Genomic DNA, 24,408 nt, shown 5'->3' with positions numbered 1-24,408 from the left:
TGTAATTACTGTATAGTGATATTCTCAAAAGTATATTTCATGTCTGCTTTTTGAGAAGGACCTGCGGTTCTGAATGACTGGAAATTAATACACCATTGTGGTCTGATGTTTCTTCATATCTTTGGATATGGGAAAAAGCAGTGTAACCCATATCCATGATATCTCAAAGGGTTATCCCAAGGGATGTGCCACTGATGTCTAATACCACTTCTCCCTATCGCCTGTAACATGGTGGTGAAGACAGGAGACAATATCTCCTTAGTATCTCTCCCATAAAAAGACTTCAGTGCATACATTTGTGTACCGAGAAAGAGATTCACATTGATCTAACATTTTTAAAAAGTAGAGTATACTGTAAGGTCATTGTCATTTGATTGTGCATTAACCACATGTTCAGAAAAGCCATGGACTGAGTTTTCTATGTAATGTGTTTTGTTGTCATTATAGTATTGAATTTTCCTTACGGTGTTTCAAATACAGGTTGCAATAGTTACGTACATAACCATACTAATATTTAGTAAACTCTTAGAAATACTGTATTAATTCCTGAAATTTATACCTGTAATGAACAGAACTAGCATGTATTCTAAGTTTGCTTATTTTTGAATCATCAAAACTTTTTTCTTTTTTTTTTTTTTCTTTTAGGTATAGACAAATGCAGCTTGGCACAGAAAGCAAAGTAGCTGAACTTCTTCACCAAACTAAGTTAAAGTCCTTTGAAAGTGAACATGTTCAGCTCATGCAACAAGAAACAGCTAAAAATCTTTCACAATGCCAAATGGAATGTGAGAAGTATCAGAGAAAGCTGGAGGTATGTTATAGGAAGAGACACTTCACAGGGTATTACAGAGTTGTTTTCAATTAGAGTGGAAAATGGAAAAGCTTGGGGGAAAAGTAGCAAAGAATATACATGGCTGAATTAGTATGTCCACCAAATTTTGCTGAAGCAGAATCTAATGACAAAACTTATTAAGTTTGACCAGTTCAATGGAAAAAAACTTGAGAGGAAGAAGGCAAAACAATCTCTTATAGAGAGATGTTGAAGACAGTACCTCATTCACGTGAGATATATATATGCTTGCATCACAAAGCTGCTTATGTCAGTCTATGTGATTATTGTAGAGAAAGAAAACAGTTATACCAGAACAGTTATAGTGAATTCAGTATCAATATTAAAAAGTAGTATTTGTAATAGCATTGTTACATAGTAAAAATGCATTTTGTTGATACACAATTCCGGGACAAATTTTTACAGCTAAAGAAGTCAAGGAGAGCATGGTGTATACAGCATTGAAAAGACCTAACATTGCTAATCCTGTTGTGGCGGGTTGACCTTGGCCGGCTGCCGGACACCCACCCAGCCACTCTCTCATTCCCCCTCCTCAAGAGGACAGGGGGCTAAATAAGCTGAAAAAGCTTATTTAGGGGTTGATATAAAGGTAGGGAGATCACTTACCAATTACCATCAAGGGCAAAACAGCCTTGACCTGGGGAGAATTAATTTCACTTACTACCGATTGAAACAGATTTGGATGGTGAAAAACAAAGACAAAAACTAAAACATCTTTTCCCAGCCACTTCTCTTCTGGGTTTAACTTCCTTCCTTCATTTCTGACTCCTCTACATCTCCCTCCCAGAGCAGCGCAGGGGGATGGGGAATGGGGGTTGGGGTCAGTCCGTAACAGCTCCTCCCTGCCGCTCCTTCCTCCTCACGCTTTTACCCTGCTCCAGTGCGGGTCCTCCATGGGCTGCAGCTTCCTTCAGGAGAAAACCTGTTCCTGCTTGGGCTCTCCACAGGTTGCAGTTCCTTCAGGGCATGTCCACCTGCTCCAGCATAGGGGCCTCTATGGGCTGCAGTGTGGATACCTGCTCTGGAGCGGTCTTTCATGGTCTGCAGGAGGGCAACCTGCTTCACCGTGGTCTTCTCCATGGGCTGCAAGGGAATCTCTGCTCGGGCGCTTGGAGCACCTCCTGCCCTCCTTCTTCACTGACCTGCGTGTCTACACCAAGGCTGTTTCTCACGCTTTTTTCCCTCGCTCCTCACTGCCGTGCGCCATTTTTGTCCTTTCTTAAACACATTTTCCTTGAGGTGCTACCACCTTGTCTGTGGGGCTGAGCAGTGCCCTGGGCTGGAACCGTCTGTGTCCTGCAACGGGGTAGCCCCGCCGCCGCCAGCACCTGGGCACCTGCACCCAATGCAGCTATTTACATAGAGTTAAATAGCTTGGACCTGTTTATCTCTACAAGCTTAGAATTTATTACCTTTCAAACGTGTACTTTCAAAAATGTGTCATATGCTGTTCACCTATTTTAGTATTGGAAAGGTGTCCAGTATTTAGCAGAGCAAACTTAACTTTAAAATGGAATTTCTTCATCTGTGCAAAGTTAGTCCCGAATTCATATCAGTGAGTCCAATTTGTGAGATTTAAATGAGATCTGTAGTGTATGTAAAACAAACATCAGTATACAAACTGGACAGGACAGAATAAAAACTTTTTTCCAAGTGCCAGCTGTAGCAGCCTTCATTTTTTGCAGAAGGATGCTGTTCTTCAAGTCCCTGCGTTTCTGGTGCTGAACCTGCCTAGGGTGTTTACGAAAAGGAACTATAGAGTGGAAACAGAATTAGAGTGTTTTAGATAAAATGTAATTTCTTGTTTTGTCTGTATTGGGACATTCAGATCCTGGCTGATGAGGTTGGTTGTGGTCACAAGTACTGGGAGTGCCAGTTTTGCTAGACTTTGAGGTTGCTAAACAGATTTTTAGTTGCACAGACATGTCTAAACTTTGAGAAGATAGTTAAATTTGAGTTATATTTCCATTTTCTTTGTGGATATTTATTTGATCTGATAACATCTTGAATATTTGGCATTCAATTCTACTAACACTTTTGGCACTTCCTTTTCTCTTTAGAGAGATGCTTTGAAAGCAATGCTCTTAAGAACTGTTCTTGCAGAATTTAAATATTTGATGTCTGAAGCTTTTACTTTTGCTCCTTCTGATTGAATTCTTGATTTTTTTAATTTCCTTTCTTATATATAGTATCAATGTATTAAGGAGGTTTTCTTACCCTTCTTACAGGACATTGATCTTATTTAATAATGTAGTCACTAGTATTTTGTGGCTCAGCTGCATCTGCTTTGTGAATGAACTCTTGTTTTTAGTTGGAGTTCAGCATAGAGTAGTTTCTCTTCTTATGCATGCTAAAACTAGGAAACAGATGGTTTATATGTTGCCAAATTTTAAACTATATATTTATTCTTCTGTGACACTAAACCAATCTTTGAGTGGCTTGTTTCTCTAAGTATTGTGCATTCTTTAGTGTTTTTGACAGTGAATCTGGTATTACTGCTGTATACACTATGCATACATTTCTGTATCTCAAGACCTATATTCAGTTGTCAACTTGAATGTTTGGGATTTTTATTGGGGAAGTTAGTATTAAACTTAGCTACAGTACTACTTGGATATTGCTTTACCTATTTTAGTTACTACTATACTTACCAAGAATTTTCTTATTCCAGTTGGTTTTATAATGTTTATGTTGTCAATGTTGTTTTCTACTTGCAAGCACTATATCAAGCTTTAGTTCTTACACGGACCCTCATAACTTCTACTTTTGAATATGTGCTTTTTTTTGTTTAAAGGTCAGTGGATTAAGTATTTACATTAGTCCTGAACATTAATAGCATATTACCTTTCAGTAATAAGGAAATAATAAGAATGTGGTATATCTTAAATACTAAATTTTGATATTTGTGCGTTTACCATTCTGTAAAGGAACCTTATTTTTTAAAATTGATGACTGAAATCTGAATCCAGTTAAAGCAATGAAAATAAATGTATTTACACTGTTTTGACTGCTGTGTATTAATTTTTTTAAGCTGTTACCTTGCTTTTCCTAATTCTCCTTTTAAATTCTTGTAGCTTTTTCAGAGAGATTCTTAGAATTACTAAAGCCTTAGGAGATAGGCATAAGTGATACAACCTGAGAGTGTAATCTGTGCAAGATAATACAGTTGAAAAAATAACTGATTTTTAAAGTGTTTTAATCTTTCCTGTGCATAAGTTACATCAAATATTTAGTGTCATACTGCTAAGTATGATACATGTATTATATTTTGCCTCTTTCATAAATAGCTGTAATGCTGAATCCCTGATCCTTCCTTTATTCATTCTCACAGGTACTTACTAAGGAATTTTATAGTCTTCAGTCTTCTAGTGAAACACGCATTATTGAACTTCAAACACAGAATTCTGAGTTTCAAGCAAGGCTAGATACTTACGAAAAACTTGAAAAAGAGCTTGATGAGATAATATTACAGACAGCAGAAAGTAAGTTCTGTCACAAATTGTATTGTATCTGTAGGCGTTTCTGGCATTATGACAAGATGTCTTGTTTCTTGTGGCGCTTCAAAAGTATTACAGTGCCTGTCATTCTCCCTCCTTATGCCTGACAATTAAGATGCAATAATTAATTTTATAGAAAATATTAATGACGGGTTTCTAGATGTGTTTGTAAATATGTATCAAAAAACCATGAACTTAGACATATGTATATTAAAAATCATCTCAGTGTTTCTTTTCCCCTCATTTCTCTTTTCCTTATTCTAATCATCAATTATAATTAGATATGGGGTTTAGGATTCTCCTATTAAAGTATATTTTGGATACCAGGAAACCCTCTTTGTTGACAGACAATTATAGGTTTCATAATACAGTACAGTGACTAATGTGAATTTTTTAATGATTTGGGGGGGAAAGCTCTTCCTTGTGTTGAATTAATAATAATTAGACATGAGGTAGTTGCTTGTGGCAGATCAGTCTATTCCAAGTACTAAACCCTGCACTGAGTTCAGGCCTGATTGCTCTTCGAAGTTTTTGTCTCTGTTCGGCAAAACTAACAATATCTGTTCTCAAACACAGCAAAATTTCTGTGAGATCTCTATTGATTTGATTCTCAGCCTAAATGATTCCACAAAGGAATTAATTTCTAATTTAAAACTAAGACTGGAAGTTGTTTACCCTATGTGTAAACAGAGTAGGACATTTTAACATTTCAAACTAATTCATATATCTTCTTGTCCTTTTCTCTTTCTTTGCTCCTCCAGAAAATAATTACAATTTATAAATAATGTTTTCCAGGTAGAAGATCATTGTGTAAGCTTCATGTATAAACAATAGTGTAGAGCAAAGTATATATTACAGGGATGCAGTGATGTCTGGGTATCTTCAGTAATTAGACTGTACATGCTTTTTTATTTTATACACTGCAGCTTGTACTTGTTAGAATGGCATGACTACCCAAAGGTTCCAGTCTGACCATAAGCATGTTTGCTATATACATGCTTATGTTTTAGTTGGTAACATGTTTTCTGAAGTGTATATATATATAAACTTGCCTAAGAAGTATTTATGTATTAATACAGGATTTTTGGACCTTAGCTTCATTTTTTCTGAGTAGAAGATAGGGTTCAGAATGCTGGGGTTTTTTTACACGGATTTACATTTTCTTATGCATCTTGGGATGGCAGTAAAGTTTTTTACAGAGCTAAATCATTCTTAACTTCTTCTGTATTTTAATTACTATTTATATTCTATGCTACAGAACATGACTTAAAGAAATGAAAGTTCCCAAATGGACTGTTCTGTTAAAATATAATTACTTTATTTTCTGATTTTGTTGGAGAAGAAAGGGAGTTGTAGTTCAATATTATTTCAATATACTTTCTATTTAATAACTAACATTTTTTTTCTTACTATTATTATAGTGTATTTAATATTGAAAGTTAGGATTAATACTAATTAAGACTGAATTCCAGCACCAAAGTGAACTTCTGAGGAAAATCAGAAGAAATAAAAGTATTTCTTTTTTAAAAACACTTTGAAGGAGAACACAGACATACTTCCTCCTGTGTCTCAAATTATGTCCTGGTATTTACATGTCATAAATAGCTGAAGATATAAAAATACTTAAAAGAAGGAAATATAATTATTTCTCAAATATAATGTGTTCTGGAAATACTTCAGTCTATCTTTCAGAAAATATAATTTAGGCTGAAGCACTGTGTGAAAGACAATCAGAATTTTCCATGGACTTTAGTGAGAATAAGATTTTACTCTTCAGTCCTGTGGTCACTCCTTTATATTTCAATACCATGTAATATTTTTTTGTTGTTCTTGAGTTATGAAGCCTCTGCTGTTTTACAATATTTGGGGGTGCTGGTGGGGGTTGGGTTCTCTGGACTTTTTAATAAACTGTATTTGCACATGTGAGGTGGCTTTTGTCATATAATCATATAAGCTTTTTATTTTTTTCTTTGGAGAATGTGCATGTGGAAGAGATCACTGAATTGTGACTGTTATTCCCTCATCATTATGCCTCACTTTATTAATATTGAAATAACATGAAACAGCCTATTCAGGAAACTATCAAGAATTTATGTAGCCACTCCTTACAGCTTCTGCATGGTTTCCACATGAATAACAATAGTAAACTTTCTTGGCATTTGTCTATTCTTCCTTTTCAGGGTAAAATCTTCACTTTGGGGTATTTTTTTGTAGACTTGTTTGATTTTTCTTGCTCCCTTTGCTTAGTATCTTTTAAGAAAAAGGTTGAGCCTATCTGTATCCTCACAGTGACACTTTTATGCAAAGTAGTATAAAAAACTGTTGTTAATAAGTGTCCCCCTAACTTGTAAAATGTATATTTTACACCACAAAGTCAGGCGAAGAGCCTGGAAAGACATAAAAGAAGACAAGGGAAGCACACACTGGTACAGAACATTACTTTGGCTTGGTATCTACAGCATTTTCAAATTTTGTTTGTGTGTGTCTTCACTATCTGACATTTACATGGACGCTACTGACAGATATGAATTTCTGGGGCGGGATCTTACTGATGTTTTTCTGAGACACACAACATTGAATTTGTAACCAAAAAGAATGATTATGACAAAGGCAGGTTTAATTATTTTTTATGTTTTTCTGAACCAGATGTATTTAAGGCACTGGAGAATTCCCTGTCATAACTAAGACAGCCTTGAAAATCTGAAGTTCTGCTGCCTTTGTACTGCCACATCAGTAAACTTTTTCTGTCATACTAGAATTTCTGTATTGTTTTTCATGTAACTAGATATGTGACTTATCACAAGTACTCTACTAGAGGCTTTTCTCTTTCCAAATGTGTATTAAGAATCCATGTTTAAAATAGCATTAAAAGGGTATTAGACAAGTGAGGAAAGAACCCATAGTATTGTGTAAGTTGTTGAGAGAGTTTCTGATTTTGAGGCACTTGAGCCTTAGGAAAGATGAGTCAAATAGGACTGTCATGTCATTTCCTAAATTTGTTTCTCCTCTTCCCAGCTACTTGATTCATCAAAGCTCTTGTGTGGTGCCTGGGCTGGTGTTCCCTTGTCCTCCCTCCGTCTCTCACACCCCTGCCACTCCCCCTTTCTCTTTGTCCCCCTTTCTCCCTCCTCTCTGTCCCTCTCTCTCTGCCCCTGCCTACCTCCCACACACACGCTTCTTTTTTTCTTCTTTTTTTTTTTTTTTTTTTTTTTCTGGCCCACTTTATCTTACAGGAGAGAGGAAACCTGAATTACACGAGCTGAAATATTAAAATCTGTACATGTTTTAATCTTGCTGCTATTGGGATTTCTTTTCAAAGCAATTCCAATGTGTTTTAAATCCTTAGAAATATGTTTTCAGAAATCAATCATCTATGGAGGCAGAGATTATTTTTAGTATTTTTATTTTGCATAGACATGAGAATCTCCTTCTTGCCCTTCTCTGAAGATGAGTATGGCATTTCTTTTCCTCAGGTTATCAGAAAATTCTGATCACCACAGTCTTTCAAAAATGACAGTGAGCATCCTCACAGTGTCATCAGCTCCCTCGGCAACCTCGGATGTGTCCCTTCTGGTCTCATGGACTTGTTTATGTCCAGTCAGCTTAAGCACTCCCTAATTTTATCTTCCTCTACTTTCTCATGTACACACAGAAAATTAATTCTTTAGAAAAAAAACGTAAACAACCCAACCTGTACTGCTAAATTAAACTTATACTATTAGTGTATATTTTGTGACTACACCAATAATATGAATATTCAAGGACACTGAACTCTTTTTCTTTACTTTCATATTGCATAAGTCTTATGTTGATTGGAAAAATAAAAAGTGAAAAGCCTGCTAGTGTTGTAAGAAATTAATGCATGGCACTGTTTTAATGCTAATTGTGAACCAAATTGTTCCACTCGGGTCCAGAGGTTACACCAACTGAAAATCTAGCTTCTAGAAAAATGTTTGTGCATGTGTATAATTATAAATAGAATTGCTTAAAAGTTTGTAAGTTCTTGCACTTTAATTTTGTTCTTCAACAGTACCTTTCTGCAATTTTTTGCAGTGGAAAATGAAGCTGAAGCTGAAAGGGTTCTTTTCTCTTATGGGTATGGTGCTAATGTTCCTACAACAGCCAAAAGACGACTGAAGCAAAGGTAAAAAGTGCCTCCTGAATTTACTTGTTCAATATAAAGTAAATGAAGATGTGTGCATTATGTTTTGTCTTAGAATCCAGCCAGTTTGATTAATATAAAGAGGTTTTTTTAATTACTTAAGTGTACAGAAATAGAATGAAGACTAGGACCTCTTAATGTGGTTGATGCACATAAATGAGCGTATGCGTATTTTTCTCAGTCATTTTAAGATCTTTTTTCATTGTCTTTCAGAAAGATTAATTTTAATTGTATAAAACTAAACAGTTGTAAAAACAGACTAGTTAAATTTTTTACTTTTATATAATAGGAAATAAGTTTTTAATACCCTAAAAATGATTGTATGTGATTGGAACAAAAACACACCTCTCAGCAGATTAAGAATGCCAAAGTTTCAGAGCATCACTATTTCATCTTTACAAATACAGGATCTGACTCCAGTTATATTTCTTCAGTTTGCTCTGATACCATTTGATCAATAGATAAAAATTATGTGTAAGCTGAATAACATACTTGATCATAGTCATTTTTAATTAATAAATTTATATTATTGTCATGGTTTAACCCCAGCTGGCAACTAAGCACCATGCAGCCGCTCACTCACTCCACCCTCCACAGTGGGATCGGGCGGTGAAACAGGAAAAAAAAAAAAAGTAAAACTTGTAGATTGAGATAAAGACAGTTTAATAGGACCAAAAAGGAAGGGAAAATACTACTACTAATAATAATAATAGAATATACAAATTGAGTGATGCAAGAATACAACTGCTTACCACCTGCTGACCAATGCCCAGCCAATGCCTGAGCATCAATCCCCCCACCCCCAGCCCCCCCTGTTTCTATACTGGCCATGACATCACATGGTATGGAATACCCCTTTGGCCAGTTTGGGTCAGCTGTCCTGGCTGTGTCCCCTCCCAACTTCTTGTGCCCCTCCAGCCTTCTCACTGGCTGGGCATGAGAAGCTGAAAAGTCCTTGACTTGGTATAAACACTGCTTAGCAACAACTGAAAACATCAGTGTGTTATCAACATTCTTCTTGTCTGAAATCCAAAACACAGCACTATAGCAGCTCTAAGAAGAAAATTAACTTTATTCCAGGCAAAACCAGGACAATTATGCGTTGTCTTTAAGAAATAATAGTGACATTTGAATGGCTCTATTCCAGCCGAAACCAGGACAACATGTATAGCTGGTTTTTGCTTACAAGTATTAGTTTGTTTAGTTGGTTTTGTCCTCTTAACCCCCACCTTCTCCATGACAAACAATGTTTAACTTCAAAAATTCTTGATGAGAATTAAGGGCAAATAATGATCTGTTCGTGTTTACAACAAAGATCTATGGGCCACGTACTATTTCTTCTGTCCTTTTTTTTTTTTTCAAGTAAGTGTTGTCGATATGATTATCAATCAGATTAGACCTGTTGTGCACTGAGTTACATATTGCTGACAAAAATCATAAAAATTGTACGTAGTACTTAACTTTGGCATGGCTTAATTTGCTCTTTCATGTTTTTAAGCCTCTTCCCTAACTTGTCAGAGAAGTGTTTAATTTCTCTTTTGTACTAGAAGGGATCTTAACACACGTCTCGTATCTCCTAAATAAAAGTCCAAATACCTAGTTTGAAGAATGAATTTCTCTTTTTCTCAGTTATTGTTTACACAGTCTATTGCTCCTTGTAGGAGGAACTGAGAGAACCAAGCTCTTACCTGAAATTCTCAACAGCATTCACTAATTCCTCTCATAAAAGGCAAAAATAAAAGATTGTCTCTATGAAAGGGTAGATTTATAACACAGGTGAAGAATATTAAGACTTCTGCCAAATCTAAAAGTGTATTCTCTTTTGCTGAGGAGAAGGTGGAGGTTATGACTGGTCAAATTTTCAGAGAAAGTTTATACGCTACTGTCTAGCTTTACACACTCTGAGCCTCAGCTTAAGGGTGAGTGTAATCTCCCTGTCGGTCTGCTTTAGACCGCTTAGACTTTTAGAGGTTCAGGATCACGGTCAAGAACTGGGTAACACTTTGCTATCCACTATTTGGAGACCAACAGTCTTGTATCTTCTGTTTATGGATGGTATGTATTGAGAGTCCAAGATCTGAACTGGAGTGACTTCTCCCTTTCTTCAATATACAAGTTTCTGAAAAATGGCACACATTTTACTGGAAGGATAGGTTGTTGTGGAGAGCCATTAGTCCAGCGGTTAAGGCACACTAAAAAGTGGTATTAGCCCTGTATGTCTTCCTCATTTTTAGAGCTCTGAATTTCCCATGTCATGTTGTGAAATTGACTGGTGACTAGAGTACCTAAACATGGAGGGGTACAGTGATAAATTCTCTATATACACTTTTGATAATAAGCCACCAAGTTGCTGAATCCTACAAAGGTGGCAGGATTCATTACAGGATACATAAATTTTGACATCTAATCCTAGGTTTAACATGGAGACTTGGCATCTAACCTCCCATTGTAACTAATTTAGTTCTAATCAATACAGTCAATGGAATTTGGAGTACGTTTCAGTTCACCATCCAGGAGTCCATCTTAGTGGGATATAGTCAGACTCTGCAGACTGTATGGCATAGGACCAAATGATTAATAACAGCCTGAACAACTAGATTAGATGTCTGGAAGTAGGCTCTGCAATTGCATACTGAATCTTCCCATTGCTGCCTATGGAAATATGCTATTGAATTGATGATAAACTCTTTTGACTTTTGACATGAAACATGCAAGTGGTTGAGGATCTAATTTTTTTAACTAGGGTGTTTAAGTAATTCGATAATCCTTTCTCTTCGCTTCTAAGTTAATTTGTGGATCTGCATAAGAATATATTTTTATATTAAAAAATGGCAATTACATTTAATTATTTAGCATATTAAATGTCAGACAACACAATTGTGCCTCTGTTTTGAAAATGATAAAATACTACATTTTTCAGTGTTCCACTACAAAATATATATTAATGTGCCTTTTTTTTAATTATTTAAGGAGAAGCCAATTACAGTGATTCCCTAAAGTTGCTAAAAAATAAATACTCATAATTAGTTGAAACATTTTGACATGATTACTGCAATTGTGTAGTATTGTACAAGTTATATAGGTAATTACTTTGTAAGAATTATTACAATGGCATAACTGTGGGAATGCTATTTCAGTGCTGTTAAATGTAATATTTTCATTGGTTTTCTAACTTTGACCATTCTGCATGTTTCACTATGTAGTTTATATATATTAGTATTTAAGCATTGGTGAAAAATTAAGGCAATCAAGTTCTGAAGTATAAATGTGAGAATTTCTTATGCATATTTTGGAAAAAATTCAACTTGAGCTTGCTTTTCATTGGCACAGTGTTCACTTGGCAAGGAGGTTACTGCAGCTAGAAAAGCAAAACTCATTGCTTGTAAAAGATCTGGAACATCAGAAGGAACAAGTAACACAGATTTCACAAGAGGTAAATTACTGCTACAAAAAAATCAAATCTGTAGAGACTATAAACATTGCAGAACAGCTGTTCATAAAATGAAGTATTTTCTAAACAGCGTTTATTATCTATTTGATGTCACAAAATTGCCTCATAATTAACCAGAACGCTATGTTAGATGTTTTCAAATAAGTTTATATTGTATTTTGAAACAAAGATGGAAAGTGGGATTACTTTGCAGGCTAAACAGGAATGTAATCCAGACAGACAACGTTCTGATTTCTGAACAGAAGACCAGCTAGCCGAACTAGTTTGTTCTGTTTGGTAGTTAATTGTTCAATGAATACCTCATTACTTTTTACACAGCTCTTCTCTTAAATCACTTTTGAAGATACTTCTGTAAATTCTTTTCTACATTGTTCAGTTCTTAAGTCTTTTGAATATACAAAACTAGGGAATGATTAACATAAGCTGCTTTTTAAAAAAGCTAAAATTAGTCTTTTTTTTTTTTTTTTTTTACTTTGCTACAATGAGTTTAATTTCATGATCTTTTAATATTCTGTATATAATACCTGAAATCACATATTACATTGACATGGAGAAAAAACACTAAACAAAATTCAGCTTGAAATCTCCCAGAATTAGGGCGAACTAATTTTTTGAAATATTTTAAGATTGTCTTCTAAGTTTTTCTCATAGGAGCCAAAGAACTTCTGGATTTGCTATTAGATATTGCCACCATATGGAATTTCTAGGCTGACTGTTTCAGGAATGTGGTTAACAGTTCGATTTTTTTTTTTTAAAGCCATGGTAATTCTAAATTAGGATAACTACATGCAAGTACTTCACAGTGCAACTACTTTCATTTCCTACATATTTTAAAATTACATGAATTTTATATATTTTGTATGTGTACGTTTATGATTATATATATTATTTCAGTGAAAGATACATGAACAGTGAAGTTTTTGTATTTTTTTTTTTAAACAAGAATGCAATTTATTTGGATTCTTCTCAGGTAGTAATTTGTATTTGACTAAAACATATCTTTCAAATCTTCTTGAATTGAAGACATCAAGAGATTTGTGAATCTAATGTTATCCTTTGTATTTTTCTCTATCAGTATTCTTTCACTATTGTTAATAAAATCTATGCTTTATTTCCCACTTCAATCTGTCTGGTTTCCACTTCAATACATTTCTTCTTACCCGCACTGGCTTTATATTTGCTTCTAGATCACTGATGAAAGGTTCAGTACCAGTGTTCTTAGTTCAAATTCCTGCAAAATTCCACTAGAAGACCTTCACGTCGTTTTTGTTCTCCCATGAGATGTCATGTAGCCCTTTCTTCGATCTTTTATCATATAGTTGTATGTTGTAAATCAGAATGTCACCCAGTACGAAGTTAAATGCCTTGCAGATAGCTAACGCACAGCTACTAAGCCTATTAACATCAAACTCATAAGGTTAAATAAAATCTTTGAAGACCTGTTTTCTGTTAAACTCATGTCTGGCATTCAGGTCTGAATGCTTCATCAGATTTCTTTCTTCCCTTTTTTTTTAATTTTTTTTTTAATTTTGCATATGATTATAGGCCATTTTGTTTGATAATTACTTAAGCCATTCTGCTTGCCATCCTTCAATAAGTGCAAAAAGAGTTTACACTTGTTATTAATGGACTGGAAAATAGTTCATCATTCTCATGTTATACAAACTGATCATCTGACTTCTTTTCAAACAGAGGGCAAAAAAATTTATTGAAAACTTCTGTGTTTTCTTCAGCATTATATACATTTTTACCATATCTCTGGCATAATGGGTTCTACTGTTTCTAGGATTTATTGGCTCCCGTTTTTTTCATTCTAAGAGTTCTATGCCTGCTAGTACCAACTTTCACCTTGAAGTTGTAGGTCCCATTGTAAATTTTCTGTATTTCATGTTTTATACTGATTGCTATCTATTATCTTTCTTTATATAGTTAAAGTTCTTAAACTTCTGTTTGCTGTCTTTACTGCATCCCCTGAGCTAAGATAGATTGTTACTCCAAACTGTTGTCGGTCTTGAATTATTTTTTTTTAAGAGCAAAACAGAGATCCTGTAGACTACAGCATGGTCAGGTAGCCCATTATTATTCTTTTTATTGACAGTTTGTTCAGTCATCTAGATGAAATCTAGATCATGGATTGAAAGTTGATGCCAAAGTGAGTGGACAAACTTTTCTTTTGAACTTGGATTAAATACTGATATTTCACTGCAGTATTTATGATACAAGTTTTTTTTAAGCTCTTTCAAAGAGGGAGGAAAAGAAAAAGATTGCAATAACTACAATGGATGCTCTTTCTAAGATTCTTTTTTTGAACTGTCCTCAACCAATTGCTGTTCAGCTTTATGGAAAGGAATCATATTGATCTTCTGGAAAGTCCAGCATTACCAACAAGAAAATACTGACTTCTCCATAATTTCATTCATTTGGTGGAATTCTGATATAATGTGTCTCCTTGAAAGTTTGAACCCTATGGAAAAGCTCAGCTGCTGAAAAAAAACTTGTCAGTCTTCAGTTAGTCCCATTATAGTTTGTCAGGCTTTATTTAACTGCAGGATCCTATCTATTTTCAGGTCGTGATACAGCATTAGAAAATAATTTTCTTTTAAAGTCCTCTTTCCGTTGCTTTGTATAGCAGTGACCTGCAGTATTAAAGTAGGTATTGAGACTTACTTCATACTACAGGCTTGTTGACCGTGTCTAGGACAAACAGAATAAAGGAATTCTCATGACCTGATCCAAGAAAGATCCTCAGCTAGCGATAATCAGTTTATTGCCTATGCAACTCACTTCATGTTACTCTCACTTTAAGTGAGTGGAAGGCTATATATCAGCTCCTGCAAAGTAGTCCAATTACTACATTTAGTGTCCAATCTAAATTTTGGAATGAATTCACTTTGCAGAGGTTTTGAACAATAGTGACAGAAATGATGGATAGACAGTCTCTTGTGTCTGGAAGGCCAGTGTGGTCTTTGGGTGACTTAAAAAGCAAATACTGCATCAGTATACAGTAAAAGTGATATCCTAAATAAAGAAATTTACAAAGCTGATATATTTGGCTTGCTGCTGAATTACTTTTTTGAGCCTTCGTCATGACATTGTATTTGTGCTTTTCGTATGCCTCAATTGAAACATTTTTACCAAAAGCAGGTTTACATCTCACTCTGAAAGACAGAGTATAGATCAAGCTGAACAATGATGAAATCCTTCAGCTTGGTAGAGAAGTCAATTTGGGGATAAATAATAAAAGTCCAATTGCAAGGTATTAGTTCTATCGCTTAAAAGAATGACACAGAAATACTTAAGTAAATCTTGTACATTAAGGCAGAAAGAAATCAAAGTTGCTTACAAAAAATAATGCTTTTGCTCAATGATAATGCTTAATTTATAATGTGTGTATACTAGTAAAATTGAGCCATTAAATGCATTTAATGCTTAATTGGTTACAGTTTAATGATAACCTCTTTTAAGTTTATAGAATCAAACAGGCAGCAAAGCACCACCGTAGAGAGGGAAGGAATACCCTTTTTTTGTAGCAGTAGCATGCTTTTTAGCTGGTAAAGTTAGCAAGTTAACAGATGACTTAGCAGCATCAAACCAAGCTTACAATACCTCCCTTCTTTCCCACTGAAGTACTTTAATTCTTATCAGTGAGAACAGTGAGGAACTTCACACAGTGGTAGATGACAGCATCCTTTGAAAGTTCTTAGGCTATCAAGAACAGGATTCCAAACAAGATCAGTTGGTAATTTTCTCCTGTAATGGCAGCCTCAAAGCTTTATACTGCAATTTTTAGACTATCCTAGAGATTAGTACTCCGTGCCTTGGAATTGCCTGTTTGTCATGACGCTCTATTGTCTACCTGAAAGAGATCTTTTTTGATAGCTTGTGCTTTTAGAAAAATAATAGCTTTTTAAATTGCTTATCAGTTTATTGAAGATAATTAGTTTCTTCAAGAAGATGATTGTCTGGGGTTTTTTTTACTTCGCTACAATAAACTTTGAATTTCACTGTGGACTAAAACAGGTATTTCCTGAAGGAACCAAAGTGTTTAAATAATACTTAAAGATTTGCATTAATTTGAAGAAGTGCAATGTTATTGTCGCCCTTTCAGTAAGGCGAGCAAAGCTTTCTCTGTATTCTGTTTTCTAATAAATGTAAACCATTACCTTTTAAGTTCTTAGCACATTTGACAGACTGTAGAGGGCAGAAGTAAAACTACTACAAAAATACAATGGAATCAGAGAAAGAAGGAAACACAGTCTCATGTTTTGAAAATTGTGAATAGGAGAAAAATCTGCTTTTAGAAAGTCTGCAATATTATTTAAGTGGTCTAGTTCTATAGGAAGGGCGGGTTTTTTCCCCTGCTTGTTTGGAACAACACAAAACAGGACAGCTGGCTCCTGAGTCTGATTTGGCAAATGCAGGTTGTTTAATCTATTGAGAAATTTTATAAACTAATTGGAAAGCTTAACCATTTTCCATTGAATTCATTCCATTAGACCTGTTTGTGTCTAAACTTTAAAGTATTTTAATTCATTTTTTAAAGAATCTAGCTGGTATTCTTGACTTGTATGTATACCAGCTGCTGAAACTGCTAAATCTTGATGTGCAATCTTAATTCAGTACGTATTTTAGTGAATGATCTTGTTATATTGCTGAAGATGCCAGCCATATCATGCAAGCTTTTTAAACATAGTGATCCTAATTTTTTCAGGGAATAGGGCTAGAAAGGTTTATTTCCTATTTAGGGTATGACGTTTTATACTACTCTTGTAAACATCCTGTAGGATTTCACTATTCATATACAGTAATTGATTAGAGGAAAGGGAACTTTTCTTCCATAATTACTGTGGGTTCATTTAGATTCAATTTCTGAGCTGAAAGTTCCATTGTAGTAGAATACTGTTTTAAAAAAAGTCACTTGTGGTCAGTAAGGTGAACAAACAGAGGCCTTGTCTATACTAATCTTTTTCATCAATAGAAGCTGTTACATTAAAACTCTTGAAAATGCAGATTAGGAAACTGTAGAGAACGGAAGCATGATTGCAGTGAAAATACCATATAATTAGAACAAGAAAGTGAGAGGATAATGTACTAGATAGTAATTTGAGGGTAGTTTGTTTCATTTTTTCTGTTAAGTAACAGGTTTGGGGTTTATATTATTATGCAATTGGTAATAATCAATAATATAATAATTCAGTAATAATCAGGTAATTATGCTTTATAAATGCTAAGATTTATAGTAGTAATACTTCTTTTTGTGGCAGCTTGATAGAGCAAATTCTTTGTTGAATCAAGTACAACAGCCATACAAATATCTCATTGAAACTGTGCAACAGAGAGATTCTCAAATAAGTCTACAGAAAGAACATATTGCACAGCTTGAAAAAGATGTCAGGTAAGTAAAATGACTGTTTCTTTATTTTAAACTGAAAGTAGAATCACTTACGTGTTTATTATTAGAAGACAATTATGTTATTGGCCATGAAGTAGGAGATGTTGACACTCCATCATTGACTAAGTCCAGTCTTTATGCTGGAACTCTAGCATCTGTGATTTCTCTCATACTATCAAAAGAGAGTCTTTAGGTTTGGAAAAGCAGCAATGACAGTCAGGTTTAAAGTAGGTTTGGAGTTGAGAAGAGCTCTCATGAAGTAGAGGAAAGTTCAGAAGAGTAAAAGGAAAGAATGGCACCCCAGAGGTACAAAAGTAAAAATAACGAAATAAAGTCAGAGAAAAATTATAGACTAGTCCACCAGCAAAGAGTATTTTGGGCATAACTCGAGCAGACTTCCTCTAGCAGAGACTCTCTGATTTGGTGTAATATCCAGCTGTCAGAACTCTGGCCACTGAGCAACTTCCCACTATCATACAGCTTTATAAACTATGTTCAACATCTGATTCACAAGTAAGCTGTTATAAAATAATCTGCCCCTTGATTTTCAAGGAAGTCGATAGCTGTGTCCCACTGCACTACAGAATAATTAGCATTTTAACTATTAGGTATTTATGTGGTATCTTGGTTTAGGAAACACGTACAGTAACAATTATGATGTGATTGTATTATGAAGCAATTACATGAAAAATACAGGGTTTTTCCACCAAATCTGCAGAAGCAATGAAAATAGAAGTAGGACTCACCATAGCTAAATACTTTATCCTACATACCGGCTTACATATGTATCTATTCAGAGTGTTTTGATGGTTTGCGATAGTATTTGTTATGTCTTGAGGAATACCTAAAACTTCTTATTATCCAAGTAAATCTATATATAAATCAACACTTTTATAAATAAACTGAAATTTCCATTCGTACTTCCTGACAAGATGTCTTCCACTGGGCTTAACTATGATTGAATAAGAATAGGTATTTTTTTTTATACCAGAATCAAGTGGTTTTAATATTTTCCTAGACTTGATATATTATAAGAAAAACTTCAAAGGTAAATTATATTTTTCCAGGAGATGAAAAATCACAACATTCACTATATGCAGGATCTTGCTTTCCAATTATGAAAAAAAATCATCAAAGTATTGGTCACTAGCAAAATAAATTTTTAGATTACAATAACATGAAAACGCCTTTCATTATTCACATACTAGTCCAAAAGTTTCTCAAAAGCTAGGAAAAAAGGGAGTAAATAGGTGAGGTAATTTCTGAAAGTGTTTGCTTCATGCCTTTAAAATATATAACAACTTAAATGCATTATTAACATTGATTCTCTTGAGGTTTTATGGCTCATTACAAATTATCTGTATGCCCAGATATTCTTCCTAAATTTAGCCTACAACTTAATGCACCTAATTTAGGAACTTAGTCAGGTCAGCTTTCCTTAGTAGTTCATGGAGGAAGTGGCATCTTCAAAAAGCAATTCAGATTTTGGATGGAGTGAGTCATTTGCTAGAGATGCCTGTTACTTTCCTTTAACTATAAAGAGAATTTTTGGCATCTTAAAGTGCCTGAGGTTAAGGAAGAAAATGGATCTGTACCACAGTGCGAGCATTCATGGTAAATATACCAGCAGTACTCTACTGTGGTGAACTGGGGTGTGCTCACCACTACTCCATGTTTCTGTAATGAAAGTGTGGTCTGATAAAAAAATATTTTTATCCTTAATGGTTTATAGCAAAAAAATAACATTTACTTTGCACATCAAGTGTTTTTGTAAGAAGTTTTTTCCTGTAGTTTCCAATATTCCTTGTAAACTAAAAATAACTATTATTCCCTTATCACAAGTTTGCCTCAACTTTGCTGTAGTTTCATAGGCCAGTGAAATTCTTGGAAACAGCCTAATGTCTTAGGGCTTTTTGTACATATCAGTAGTCTCTAATTTTGCTATTCCTAACTCCACATTTAAAAAAAAGTCCTAAATTGTTAGTTGATATTCCCTGGAGCACAGGAGAAATCATAATCTGGTATCAAATTAATAACGTTGGTCCTTTGCTTTCCCATAAGTGAGAGGAAGGTTAGAGGAAGGGATTTCTTACCAGAGGACCATTACATTCCAGCAATCTTTTGTTATGAGGGTAGCCTTTTGGAATCTGCTGATGGCAGTTTTAAATTAAAATATCCCTTAGGTGATTTCAGATTACTTTGGGGACCAGTCTAGCTCCCAGCTATTCCAGAACTGAATCAGAATGGGATTTAAGTAAATTAATGATAATCCCTACCAAATATATGCCAAGTGAAGCTCTGCTGGATCAAAAGATTTAGACCACTATTCCTATCCGTCTTAGTTTATTAAACAGCATTTTGTTGGGTGATTTGTGGAATATTTTTGAGAGGATCAGTTCAGAGAATTAATGTTCCTCAAGGAGGGCCCTAAATTCTGCAGATAAAGTTGGTGCTCTTAGAAAAGTAATAGTGAATTCATGGTATATGAAGCCTGGTTTCTCTATCTCAGAGCTGAGGGAAAAAGTTAATAATTGTAAAGCCCTTTCAAAATGAAATTTTTTTTTTCAAACGTTACCTATAGTTAATACTGCAGTTCTGCAGTAGCCTCTTTGAGGTTTAATTTATGCTAAAGTTATACAAAGCACATTATTCTTTTTTAAAATTTTACACACAATACATGCATTAGTTTTATTTCTAAAAAGCAATATCACAAGTACCAGCTAACAGAAAAATAATGTTCAAATTCTTGTTTTCAGGCAGTATTTAAAAATACTAGTGTTTTTTAATATAATTTTTAAAAAATCTCATATTTGAGTACCAGATTGTAGAAAAATTAACATAATGTTGATATCCCTGCACGCTGACAATCAAGACTGAGTACTTAGTTTTATCCTCACAGCTGCCATGTGCTTGATCGTGCTTTTCTTTCCTTTGTATTTAGCGTGCAGAATCTATGGTGGAGGAGTGTTCTTTTCGTGTTGCATTTTTATCTCATCTGCTCAAGAGAGATGGTTCTGCATTATGTAAATCATGGATTCCCTAAGTAGAGCAGTCACATCTGTGTATCAGTGCCAGTGTTCTCTATCACCTCTCACTTGAGTGTGGACGGATCAGTGAGGACTAATTTGCAAGTGAATTTACTTTTTCAGACTTAATCCATAATTGGCTTCTGTGCACAGTGATGACAGCCAATAATCTTTTTAGAACATACTCCTAGTGTGGTTAGGTTCCAGCAGACTTCCCAGGATGATGAATCAGTACTTTCTTGCAACCTTATAAATGTTTTGCAGCAACCTGCAGTGCTTTGTATTTCCTTGTCTATTGAGAAGGCTGTTGTTTGTTACTGGATGTGGTTTTGATTCTCTGATGAAATAGACAGTCTTGATGAAATCAGCACAAGAGGAGGGCAACTATGAGGAAGGCTATCTATGACAGCAGTCTCCTTAGTTTGGGCTGTGGGTGTTCTTGTGCCATATTTTTATGGATTTTTCACAAAATGGCCTAAAGTGGCCTAATGTGGTCCCTTGACAGGTAACAGATGTTTTCAGGATTCCCCATACTGCATCACGCTATGAAAGTGTCATTTCTGACAGCAGTTATTTCCACAAGAGGAGTGGGACAGATTCAGGTAGATCATTTTGATACAGTACTCTTGAGAAGTCCTGCAGATCCATCTAAGTTTGCTTCCAATGTGGTCTTCAAAGTTCACTTTAACCAGAGCAGCTTACATGCCTTCATCTTTAAGCATCTGACCTCTAGACCTAAGGCTGTCTTTCAGACCCTCCATATCAAAATGTCTCCCTCACTTGAAAGCACTATTCAAATTGAGTACTCAAGGTTGCTTGTGTCAGTAGCTGTCAAACTGAATCATAGAATGGTTTGGGTTGGAAGGGACTTTTAAGGATCCCCTAGTTCCAACCCCCCTGCCATGGGTAAGGACATCTTCCACTAGATTAGGTTGCTCAAAGCCTCATCCAGCCTCTTCTTAAAAGGAGAGGAAAAGTCAAAATAGGTGCCAGACTAAATCTCCACCAGAGCTGGAGATACTTCAGTGGCTTGCTGAGAAGTGTGTCTGTTCTGGACATCTTTCACACAGCTCTGTGGATCTTTAGCCATACTAAGAACTGCAAGAGCTTTTGTAGTTGGTGTAAATGCTTAGCTGACCAGCTGTCATTGCTGTTAGTTATTTGCAGGAACAGCTTGGGGACCCATCTCCAGGTTATTACAGGTGTGTGACATTACTGCTTAGATTCAAATGTGAAGGCACAAGTGTATTACCACTCAAAGATAAAAGGAGAGGTTGTTCAAGGGTAATGGAAGCTCTGTCAGATGTGGCCCACACCTATGTTCACTACCACTTTCCTTCCCATCCCCTTAGAATTCCCCCAGGCAGGCCAGGGGCTGTGCCAGCACTTGGCCGTGGAGAGAACCGAGGTGGCCCTGGGAGCAGAACACTTCGTGTGCTTGTGGACTGAGCGATGCACCTGCAGATACGCTTCAGATACAAAACCTCTGGTCTTGAGTGACAGGGCATCTGCAGGGTGAATTTATGGGTGGTCCACATATCTCAAAATATTCTGTTAAGTAACCTCTCATTTATGTTAGTCCACATAGCACTCTCCTTAGTAAAAGTAAATAGCGATGGTTAATAAGAGCAGTGGTATGTATGAGGATGACTCCTTCCTACTATAGAAATCTCTAGCATACAGTTCTTTAACCAGAAATTAAAACATCACATTTAGCACTCCTTTTGAAAAGAAATGCCTTGTAACTATGTCATGCTGTGGGAAAACAAATCTCTGAATTTCATTCTTATGTGTGTAGTGAAGTAATTGTAGTTTTAGTACATAATTTTCTGCTAAAAACATCTAGGTTTATAAATAACTGGAGACATTAAACAGGACTTCATTCATAAAGAGAGGGTATTTGTTTTAAATGCAGTTACTCAAATTTCTCAGCACCAGTGACTGGTTTTAAAAGTGGTTCACTTACCCAAAAGCACTCCTCAAAAGCCTAACTGTGTGGCAAATCTAGAAGCAGTACAAGGATTTTGCTCACTGAGAAGTTATGTACTGAAATGTTCCTTACCTAAACATTTTGGGTTCTCTAATTGCCATCCAAACATTATAAAGCTCAGCATGCAGTGTTAGCTGAGTTTTTTCCCATCACAGAATGCGCAATGAGCTTTTTATGAGAATGTTACCATTCTGTGAAATATGCATCATCTATTCCAAAACTACTACAGTTTACCTGAGAAGTGCTCCAAACAAGATTTGTAGAAATACATATTTCATTTTTTTCTACAAATGAACGTTTTCTGACCCGTATTACAACTTCTAAAAAGTTGTTTGGGTTTTCTTTTTTTTACAATTTGAAAAAGTAATTTCTTTTCAATTTGGACACTCTCCCAAATGCCTTTAAAAATCTGATCTGTGGTTATTTAACTGCACAATGATAGATCACAATTTCTTCATGTGTTCTCTCTTCTAAAGAACTTTTATTTGCAGAATTTTTTATACCTCTCTCTAACTGCATGACTTACAAAGAAAATTTGACTTAGACTTTAAAAATTAGCTGTCTGCTCTGACCTATTCATCTGTAATTTGCAGAGAAAGGATAGATGCAGTATATACTTATATTATATATTCAGTTTTATGTACAAAACCTTCACATATACTATTTCTGTGTTTGATTTTTTTGATGGTAATTTTGATGATATATGAACATAACAGTTTTCAACTTCATCATGCTGTAATGTGAAAGTAACAGAAAGGCAGAATCCTTATTTCCTACAGCATTTGGGGTACACAGTTCACTGAAAAAGAAACCTACTGTTTTTTCAAACTGAATAGAAGTAATAATAAAAACTAGTAACATATAAAACCATGTTTATTTAGTGTGTCCAGCATAAGCATATTATCCAGAACATCTAATAATAAAAGCTTCTGAACAGGATAGTAGCTAGTATATTTACACCAGAGTTTTAAAAGATGGCTTAATTGCCCAAATTCAAAAGTCTTTAGAAGTCTGAGACTGGGAAATGTTAGTCTCCCTTCTCCCGAAAAATCAAGTCACCTAAAAATCTCTTTCTTGTCATATCCAAGCTACCTTTGCTTTAGATCCTGAATAAAGTGAAACAGAACAAGCCAGTGGTTGCTGTGAGCAATGTGTATGTATACGACAAGTGTATTCCATGGTAAGTCCTGCATTCCTGGTACCTGGATTCATACCTGGCTAGGTTTTGAAAGCATGATGGAATGAAACTGAATCTCCACCCAGACATTTTGGTTTCTTCTGGAAACCCAGGCACACAGAAAAAGGCAGGAGCTGCATTACTTTTCAGTTAATTCTCCAACCTGGACTTTTGGGGCCACAGTTATATGTATCACAAAGGGCACCTTCTCCACGCTCGGGATGGAGCAATCAGTGACCAGGACTGTGGAGCACAGCATGATCTACAGTTGCCCTGCCGTGTGAAAACAGCCATTTGTGCTTTTAAGTAACTCCAGGGATATTAGATCATTTCAACACAGCCCATTTCTCCCAAGCGTTCACAGGTTTTCACCCCAGGACAAGTGACTGGAAGACTTCTTTTAATGTTTAGTACTGTAGTACTTTAATACATCTCTATATCATGAAAACTTAAAAGTATGCTTAAAGATGGTCAAGAAGATTCTGTATCTTCAGATGAAAGTTATAAACCTTACGCTCAGGTGTGAGAAGCTGGTTTGTCTAGACTCATAGATTGTGGTTTCAGAATCATAGTAAGACAGTTAAGGCGCTCTGTCACCAAGTGAAGCAGTCTCATCCTTACCTTCAGCTGTGGGTTTCCACTGTACATGGAAAATTAAGTTGTTTTGGTGATCCACATGGAAAATAGCCTTTAAAAAGACTCCATCTTCCATCCAGTTCAGTGAAGTGACCTACTTACATGGTCACAAATTTTCTAGTACACCAGTAGCTGGTTAGGGAAGGATGATTTTTCAGCAACAGTTTTCACTTAGGTCAGCTGAAACAAACTGTAAAGCTGCTCTCTGTTTTGTTACACTGCTAATT

General features: G+C 35.3%; 1 protein-coding gene across 2 annotated transcripts in view; it reads left to right on the top strand.

The window, feature by feature from the left end:
• PIBF1 (progesterone immunomodulatory binding factor 1) overlaps window positions 1-24,408 on the top strand; it is a 123,403-nt gene that overhangs the window by 74,119 nt on the left and 24,876 nt on the right. For both annotated transcript variants that reach the window (XM_049815607.1, XM_049815608.1), the window contains 5 exons: window positions 646-811; window positions 4,182-4,332; window positions 8,401-8,491; window positions 11,840-11,942; window positions 17,225-17,355. In XM_049815607.1, coding sequence (XP_049671564.1) covers window positions 646-811; window positions 4,182-4,332; window positions 8,401-8,491; window positions 11,840-11,942; window positions 17,225-17,355 — 642 coding nt within the window. The remainder of the gene's footprint in view (window positions 1-645; window positions 812-4,181; window positions 4,333-8,400; window positions 8,492-11,839; window positions 11,943-17,224; window positions 17,356-24,408) is intronic.

Source organism: Accipiter gentilis, chromosome 13, assembly GCF_929443795.1.
Source record: "Accipiter gentilis chromosome 13, bAccGen1.1, whole genome shotgun sequence".
NCBI classification, from domain to species: Eukaryota; Metazoa; Chordata; class Aves; order Accipitriformes; family Accipitridae; genus Astur; species Astur gentilis.
The sequence above is the reverse complement of the archived record's forward strand: the minus strand, read 5'-3'. Positions and strand labels throughout refer to the sequence as shown.